The following is a 9302-nucleotide window of genomic DNA, read 5'->3' on the forward strand; positions in this document are numbered from 1 at the left end:
GGAGGAACGTAATGCAGCGATGAACTCTGGTAAACCAAGTAGCTGCTTTTGCAGAAAGTGCCGGGGATTTTTCACTCAGAGGGGAAGGCTGAGGTCATTTTGCTGAAGCTGGCAGCATTTCAGCCAGTGCGAGGCTTAGAGAAGAGAGGAGCAGAAAATCCAGTCCCAGCCAGCACCTAGATGAAGTCACGTAGCATAGTACTAAATTCATAAACTACCAGGAAAGATATAGTTAACTACTTCTAGGCAAAAATAAGCAGGAAGAGCATGGACTTACCTCAATATCTCCAAAGAGTAAAATAACCTCACCAGGAAAGCTCTCACTGTGCCGTGCTCTTGTAAACAGGCTGTATGCGGAAATGAGGGGCTGGCAGAGGTTACAAGAAGCAGCACATGCAGCGTTGCACAACCCCAGGCTTTCCAGACGGCAGTGAGCCACGGTGTGCACAGCCAGCCTGCTGCAGCCCAGCACTCGGTAAGTGGGTGGTGGTGGGACCTCTGCTTCTCTGCTCTCAAAGCCAGCTGAGTGACAGCAGGGCACATGCAGCAGAGACACTGGGTGCAGATAAAAGCCATAGTGGGAGGGCTGTTGCTAAATAACTTATCAAGCTGTAGGTAATTTACCTGTTTATTGGGTAAATAAAGGAAACTGTAAATGGAACAGTTTATTTGAGCTGAAGCTCACCGTACTTATCGGAGAACCATAGAATGGCTTAGGTTGGAGAGGACATTAAAGATCACCCAATTCCAACCCTTGCCACAGGCAGAGCTGCCACCTGCCAGATCAGGCTGCCCACAGCCTCATCCCACCTGGCCTCGATACTCAGCAGAGCACAACACCTTCGGGCCACGGCGCTTCACACACACAGGTAAGAGGGATGTGGAGCTGCATGGGACTAAGAACAGCTCAAACCCGTTTGCTATGGCTGCTGCCCCCTGTTCTGGGTGTGGGAGTAACCTTGCTTAGTAGGGAAAACAGGGAGGGAGGGAGGGAGGGAAGGGCTTGCTTTTCCTGTCAGCCAGCAACACTGCTGCACACTTCTAGCAAACAGGTATTTTCTGCTCAGCCAGGCTCAGCGGCCCAGGAGGGGTGAGTGCTGTCTTTCCTAAAGGCATTGCTTAAAGCACAAGAAAATAACCAAATACTTGTAAATGCTTAATTTTAAAATGCTACCAGTTATGTCGAAAACATGCCTTTGTAGTTACTAAATGCTGTCACTCTTCAAAGTGTTAACTTGGAGGGGAGGGGCGTGAAACTGAAACGACTTGAATTTTTCCAAAAGCCAAACCCGCAAACCCTGGAGCACATAAATCTGGTCAGCGTGACTGCTGGCTTGAGGGCACTAGATGACCCCAAAGCTGAGTTCCCTATGCTTTTTGAAAAAACAACCCTAGTACTTGTGTGCAGAGCAGCTCCACCCCAGGCCTCTCCCCTCCCTGCCCCTGTGCTGCAGGCCCAGGGGTGGCTGTGCCGCCCTTTCAGGCCAGGGGTACCTGTGGCCCAGTAGGCCTGGAGGAGTCACAGCCTCGAGCAGTGGTGAAAGTGGAGTGCCCGTCCTGCTTCAGAGGGAATTAACGAAGGGCAGCGTGGTTTCTGCCTGTAACCGCTGTCATGCAGCTCTGCTGATGCATTAGGCAATAGGTTCAGCTTGGGTTTCCTTCAGGGTCTTGCAGTTTAGGTGGCTGCGTTGCATCTAAACTTTTATATGGGCCTCTCCTCACAATAGCTGCGTCCGGTGGTTGGAAGGCTGAGCAGGATCTGTGCTGCCCCCCAGGCACTCTGTGCATGTGTGGGACTGAGAGTGAGCAGCACTTTTATTTGTTCCACTGTAAGTACAGCAAATACTGTTCTAACAAGACTACCGCTGCAGATACTGCGCACCCCAAAGTTACGAGCTCTCAGAGGTACACCCGCCTGGAAGATAGTTGCTCTCTGTACACACCTGTGCAGTACATATTAATTTGGTGATAATGGACTATTGTCTGCGTTAGGCGCTTAAGACACCAAACACACAGGACAAACCTGTCCAGGGACGAGTAAAGGCTGTAAAGCAGCCTGCTGCCCGCTGGCCTCCTGCCCTGTCCCTTACTGCTGGAAAAAGATATGCTAGTGACTGCAGCCTGCATTCCTGGAGGCAGAAAGGGTAGCTGTGCTTAGGTACCATCCTTGAAAACCTTCCACAGCACCGTGATGTTGGTGGTTATTTAAAACAAAAGGCGAAAAAGCCAAAATGGATGTACCTTTTCTTCTTAGTATTTTGGCTGAAACTGTTCTAGTCTGCACAAGCAAACAGGCAGTGTTCCCTGAACTCCAGCTTGACAGTAGGGCTATGCCCCTTGAACAACCAGTTAAAACACTCAAGTTGGAGTGCTATGGTTTCTCAAGTTAGGCATCCTTGTTCTTAATTCTCAGCATGACTCTTCTGTCTCTTTAAACGGGGATAGTTGTGTACACTGAAGGAGATGATACTGTGAGAAAGAGGTAAAGTCTTAATTGACTCAAATGAAGGTACAGACAACAGCACTATAGAGGGCTGCCTTACAGTTGCAGGAGAAATCTTTGCTTTTAACTGTGCTAAGTTCCCTTCTCTGGATAGTATTCTTCAAAACCTTTCTGCTGTGCCATATGATCTAATAAACTCCTTTAGCAGTAATTTGGCACCAAACTCAGCCCAAGACTTAAGACAGAGAACTGTTTCTGTAGACCGACCTGTGAGCTCAGTGAAATGATGTGTTTTCCCCAAAGATTTTAGCCTTCCCTTTAGCCAAAGCTGACTTTATGTAACATTTCACATCCTCTTACCAGAGCGAAACAGTGCCAAGAGCAGAACAGAGCACTGAAAGCAACAGTTCACTCTCCCGCACACACAGCTGTGCCCAGCTCCCTGGGGCTGAGGCATACTGCTGGGATGAGGGATGGATGCTGATGCCATGGAAGTGTATCTCACAAACGACAAAGGAGTAACCTGCCACCATGGTGTCTTTATACCTTTGCCAAAAGCATGGATCATCTGTTCAAGTTGGTTTCCAAGTGAGCTTTGAGACCTGCTTGAAGTTTTATATTTCTCCTACCATTCATACTTGGCAGAAGCACTTTTGTAGCCCACTTAGCTAAGCGGGCTGTGATAGCTACATTTCTGTGTCAGAACTGCTGCTGTTATTGTGCTAAACGTCAGGGAAGGAAGCGATTCCAGTAGACAGGAGCATGCTGATAAACCACGTGTTGTGCTTGGAACTTAGTTACAGTGGCATAATATACCCTTACAAACAGGAAGTCAGAATAAGCAGCAATGATTCAGCTACCCATAAAACAACAGCTTACATCATAAGATTTATCCAGCATGATTCAAAGAACAGAGCTGGTGAGATAGCTTAGAGATCTAGGAGAAACACAGAGCATATACACTGTATATTTGCAGTTAAATGGCAGCTTACAAATAACGCTGTTTAATAACATTTCTCTGGCTAGCAACAGAGCTCATTCTTAGGTTCCCACTTTAAGTATATAGTCTTTTCCTTCTTCAGACTAAGTTCCAGTGCAGGAAAATACTGGGCTTGCACTCAGAAAGGACCTGACTCCAATGGTTCCTGAAATGCTTCACAGATTTATATTTGGATGCATTGCTGTTACTCAGATTTTTAAACAGAATGTAGTTCATAAGCAAGTAACTCTGTGCTGCATTTCAAAAGCTTTTCCAAAGAAAAAACAAAACAACAACAACAACAACCCCCCCAAAACCCCAATAAAGCTTACTTATTTGTTTTGGCACCTAGTTTGGTACTTCTGCAGAGAGATGGGACTTTCCAGTAGGCTACAGGGAAATTCCCAGACTGGGTGACAATTCTTCTCCTGGGTCTCTGATATTCCAGCTTTTGCTTTCATTTTACAAGTTGCTACATCAATCATTTCTAACCATTGTATTTGGTTTCATAAAAGAGGCAAACTCTCCTTAAGGAGAGAAAATACTACTTAATTCATGTTTGAAATATCAGTGCTTACAGTCAGATGGCATTTGTACAAGTTGGCTGATGTCTAGTCAAAGGAATACACTGTAAAACAGTGCAGAGACACAGGTTGTGCTACTGTCACTCCTTGTAAGCCCATAGAGCCAGTCTTACTGTCACCGTAAAGCATCATATGTTTTCCAGAGATAAGCCTACCTGTGAGGCCCTCACGATGAACTAGTTGTAGGCAATTTACCGTCATGTGTGCTCTTCAGAGTTCTGACACACTACACACCCATGGCAGCAGATGGGAGATTAACTGTTGGGAAGGGGTTAGCACAGAGCAATCTGTGACTTGGTCCCCTACCAAATCTTCAGCAGAGCGGCAGGAAACGATGGTTATCATGGATAGGGTGAGCTCAACTCCCACTTCTTTGTTCCACTGCTTTACTTAGATTTGCTGTCAGCCTATTCACCAGGAATTACATACAGCCACTAAATAATGGTAGACAGGACAATTTATTTGCTTCCACAGTGATTTCATGCTGTGACTTTACTTTTTCTTGTGTTTTTGAGGACTCATTTCATCATGACCTCTTTTGAAGAAGATGAAACTGAAGAAACAGCAACATGCCTCCACATGACATTTTACCATCCTTGCCAACAAGACAAGATGATGTTTCGTTGCTTGAATTTCTGTAAGCGAGAACAGGTCAGGGCAGATGAAATGGCCAAGTTTGGCCGTGATTCTAATGTCTGCCATTATAACTTAGTGGATACTCGTGTTTCTCGGATCCAGTTTTCACTGCAGTTCTACAGAAAACTTAACAGCTCTGAATTTTGTTTTGAGATAAAGAACATGAGCAAGAAAACAAAGCTGACTGTAGACCAAACAGAACTGGGTTACTTAAACAAAGTTGATCTGCCATGGAAGTGCATCATTTGTTTTGGAGACTACCAGATTTTAGCAGAGATTCAAGAAGGAGAGGCCATGGATTATTTCGAGACTCACTTACACTTGGCAAAAGTGCCAATCTTACAAGAAAGGTGCCTGCCATCGCTGCAACCTGTACCTGAGAAAGGCATATTCCCTTCCTTGTCTCCTTCCCAAGGCAAAAGCCCCATAGAGATTGATGAAAATGAGTCATGCTAACAGCAAGGAGGAGGCTGGATGAGTTTTTGAACGTGAAGCATGCACAACTTCAAGAACTGAAGGCAATCATCTCAACCCACTGTTTCTAATGGTTCTCACTGCTGTATGTCAGTCCCCTTACACACTATTTCCCATACAGACATAGCAGGTGTCTCAATCCAATTATTGGAGGAGATATTTCGACATATATATACTCGGAGGAAGATTAAGGCAGCAAGAGTCCAAATGCTGTCAACTGACATTACTCTCACATGAGTGCTGCTGGACAAGCTTTGAGCCAACTTCTCACACCAGGACATTACTTTGTTGAACAGAAACAGTGTGTCTGACACAGTGTTTATCAGGGTATACGTGCTCTCTGTTCATTACATAAACATATGAGAGACATTAAAGGACCACTTAAGTCCATGGCAGCATATTCAATTCAAAACTGTGACCACATGCCTAGAAGGTATATTTAGCAGGTGTTAATATTTTATGCAAGCAGAACAATGTCCTAGTCCCTGTACTGGTTAGCTCAAGAGGGGTGTCACATCTCACTGCATTTGTTATACTTTGTGTTTTGCTTTTGACATCAAATTCTGAACAGTATTTTCAAGCCTACGTTGTAACTTCCCAGATTTTGTAGCTTAGAAGCACTTTGTAAGTGTAGCATTTTTAAGTTAATGTTTTTACTAACTTTGCACAGAGATTTTTCTAATATTTTTAAATAGATGAAAAAAGTTTGGGTTTTTTTTTTTTTTTTTTGCAAGCAAGCAGTTTTTGTTTGTGAATGTAAATAAACATATGTTATGTAAAGATACAGCTAGCTTCTGTAATAAACCATTTGGTTGTTCAGTGAAGATTTGTTGTCTTCTACAGCTATAAAGTAAAAAGGCTTACGCGAATAAAATGACTTCCAGGACAATCCACCAGCAATATTCTGAAAGTGATGCTGCTCCAAGAGTTGACTCAAGTGCTTTCAGTGAGTTTTCTCCCTGTTCTCTCTCTCCCCACCTACTTTGCTCTCTTACAATTTTATTTTCAGTTAAGTTTTTCTCACATTGTTTTAGTTAAGTTTTTTGTTAGGGACTCAGCATTTCATTAGCACTTCCATTTTGTCAAGTGTTTTAGACTCCTTGAAAGACATGCTGGAAGGGCTCAGAACAAAGCACTGTTAAGAGTTATCTATCTTACCCTCAAGCATTAACATCTACTGAATAACTAAATTATCCTAAATGTTCAGCAGAACACTCTCCAGCCATGCGTGCTTCAAACTACTTCCAACCTCTAAGCTCTGTAATCCAGTACAGAGTAAACCTCTCCTACATACTGCTCATGTCCCCACACTCATCTGTTTGAGGAGTCCTAGGGTCAGGCTTACATTTAACAGGCTGTCGACTGTTCCTTTTAACTTCCCAAACACTAGGAATGCATTTCAACATTAATCATTACAATACAAGAAAACCACAACATAATCCAAGATTACGTAGAAAAAAAATCACACGTGAAAGATGTTTGTGGGAAAGGCAATGAGACCAAACCCAAGTTTTCATAGGATTTCATTTGTCTGTTTCATCCTTGCAAAAAAAATGCCTTGTTGGCAAGTGTTCTACCTGTCAAACTGGCCTTTAAAACTCACCTCTTACAGTCTTTAGGATGAATGTGCAATGCAAAATTCAGCTGACACCCCTCAGCACCAGTGCCTCTAACAGGTGCCCAGCCCCTCAGCCTAACAAAACCAACCCCACAGGAATCACCACATCACCAGACCTGGTGCTACTGGCTGCAGATTTCCAGGAGCCACCAGCTGCTTGGCTTCCATATACTTTTTATGTGAGTCTTCCTACTCATTAATTAGAGAGAGTGGCAAATAACCTACAAATGCAAAATGTTCAGAAAAGGAACAAGATGAAAACACGTTCTGCAAGCAGCTCTTACATTTAATAGCTTCTATGTGGAATCAACCTATCCTATAAAACGCATAAGATTTCTTAAGCTCACTAATTTGGCAAGTGTCTGAGGGAAGAGGGAGTGTTCTGCATTCCCAAGGAACAGCTCTGTTCTTATGAATGCTTTCAAATGGTTGCACGGTGACATGCAAGTTCTTGTTTTGTACTGCTTGGGTCCTCAAAACCAGGTTGCTAGTGCTACTGCTAAACAGTGTTACACAATTCCTATACACTGGCCCTGCCACATAGGACATCAGCCTCCAGCACTCATTGTATTCATTGCTTACCCTTTCTCTGCTGTTACCTACAGAAAAAAATAAAACTAAAAAAAAAAATAAGAGAGACAACCCCAGTCACAACTTTCCAAGCGCAGTATATAGACAGAAGTGTTCACCACCTACTGACCTCAGCAAAATCTTTTGTCTGTTGTGCAGAGTTCCAGTGTTGGATCTCAGAAGGTTATGCACCCACGCTGAACAGAGGGGCTCTGTGGCTAGCCATAGGTCTGGAGTGGTACAGTCCATAGCACACCTCTGGAAACCAGCAGAAAATACTGACCTGGGGAATGGAAAATGAATGATTAATATTTTCCAAACCTTCTTCATGTGGTAATATAAAAAGCAAGTACATTACCGTGTGCAAGCAAAGAGACTAGATGCACAGGTACCAGCGTTTTAGCACTTACCTTCCTGTAGCTTGGTTTATCTTGTGATAAGCTACACTGTTTTACTGACTTTGCTGCTGCTGAAAGATCTTTAGGTCCAGTTAAAAGCTCACTGGAAATGTTCCCATGGAATTCAAAGGTCTCTAGACCAGGCATGTAACAGCAGTTGTGAAGATCTCAATAACTGGCTTTATGGTCCTCTGGTATATACCTTGAGCGGCCTCCATGGAAGCCATTCTAAATTTGTATCGCCACCAAAAACAGTCTCAAATCTAATACTTACATACCTGAAAAACATAAAGACGCTCATCTTAAAAGTGAAAGTTAGAGGAACCATTGCACAGGTACCCTCTTCTTGAACTACAGTGTCAAAAACCAGCACAGTCTCTCATAGCACTGATGATCCCAGCAAAGCGATGACAAGGCTCAGTTCTATTATGATTCCCCCAGAACTTCCAGAAAACAAATGCAAAAATGGGTACTGTGGATAAATTACATGCACTGATTCTGTAGTAGCAGTCAACTAAAAAATTATTGGAAAGGATGAGCTGTGCTCCAGCCACACACCCATCTGATGAATACCTCTACCACACACACTAGTTATTAACGTGTGTCTGCTAACAAAAGAAAATATTAGTATTGTGAATATAGATACCTTTCAAGAAATTTCAACACTTTAGGGACATCTTTCCATCAAGCTATTCTTAAATATAATTTCACATCTAAAAATGAAGGTGACTCACATAAAAACAAAGTCAGGCAGGAACAATGAGACTGGATTTTAGCAGAATGATTTTTTTTCCCCCCCCCCGATCTTGATATGTTTCTATGACAATTTCCACTCTCTGTTACACAGCACAAAATTGGCAAGCTGTTGTTTCAGTGAACTTTCAAACCTACCTGTCATTACATTTAGCCAATGCTTAGTGAAGGAGATTCAGCTGCACAGTTTAGGAAATGGCTGGGTTACTTTGAATGATTGCATATAACCTAAGAGCAGATTTAATGATCATTTTTAAATCAAAGATTATTACACATGCTTTATTAATATGCTAAAGTCAACAGCTTCAACCTATTGAAGTCATTCCCAAAAGAAACACTGGAGAATTCTGCATGGACCATACTGTGGGATGAGACAACGATAACATACAAGATGAAAAAACATTATCTAAGAGACAAGTAGCTATGCTTGATAGGTGAGGAATAATTTCTAGTTACCTCACTATAAAAAAAATCAAGAAATGCAATGGAACATAACCATTCAATAGCACACCAAAAGCACTGTATGATAAACAATCTGAAAATTAGCTGGCTTTGCACGATACATATCCAGCAAAATAGGTGACTTTTTTTTTAGATTAACAGACAAAAAATATTTCGGATCCATTTTCATAATACACATGCTGACAAGTTTGTAGAAGTTAATAAAATTTGCTTTCATTCATAAGATACGCTCCGATAGCCTATGATAGCTTTCATGATATGGCGGCCAGGGTCTGTTTCACTGTAGAAGATGGTGTAAAGTAAAAGAAAGATAGCGAAAATGACCGTTTTCCTTTACAAACACTATCTAGACAACTCCGTGTTCTCAACATACTCTCTCTCCAAA

The 9302-nt window shown here is 42.6% G+C and overlaps 2 protein-coding genes across 10 annotated transcripts in view; one reads left to right on the top strand and one right to left on the bottom strand.

Moving 5' to 3' along the window:
* ALPK1 (alpha kinase 1) overlaps positions 1-358 on the bottom strand; it is a 38141-nt gene extending 37783 nt beyond the window's left edge. For all 8 annotated transcript variants that reach the window (XM_025150500.3, XM_003641265.6, XM_004935949.4 and 5 more), the window contains exon 1: positions 278-358. The gene's annotated coding sequence lies outside the window, so the exon portion shown is untranslated. The remainder of the gene's footprint in view (positions 1-277) is intronic.
* Positions 122-5940, top strand: TIFA (TRAF interacting protein with forkhead associated domain). Of its 2 annotated transcripts, XM_420645.8 has the most exons (3): positions 122-475; positions 764-869; positions 4522-5940. In XM_420645.8, the coding sequence occupies exons 1-3, from the start codon at positions 394-396 to the stop codon at positions 5096-5098; spliced, it is 765 nt and encodes a 254-aa protein (XP_420645.2). In that variant the 5' UTR covers positions 122-393; the 3' UTR covers positions 5099-5940. The 2 variants fall into 2 exon arrangements, with proteins under 2 accessions (XP_420645.2, XP_015131824.2); XM_015276338.4 differs by lacking the exon at positions 122-475 and having other exon boundaries at positions 829-1090.
* Positions 5941-9302: the final 3362 nt, after the last annotated feature.

This window comes from Gallus gallus, chromosome 4 (genome assembly GCF_016699485.2).
Source record: "Gallus gallus isolate bGalGal1 chromosome 4, bGalGal1.mat.broiler.GRCg7b, whole genome shotgun sequence".
Taxonomy (NCBI): Eukaryota; Metazoa; Chordata; class Aves; order Galliformes; family Phasianidae; genus Gallus; species Gallus gallus.

Coding starts and splice junctions, on each gene's coding strand:
- TIFA (XM_015276338.4), top strand. CDS start 879: ATGTGGAGCTGCATGGGACTAAGAACAGCTCAAACCCGTTTGCTATGG. Junction 1,091..4,521: donor GGCTCAGCGGCCCAGGAGGG/GTGAGTGCTGTC, acceptor TGTGTTTTTGAG/GACTCATTTCATCATGACCT.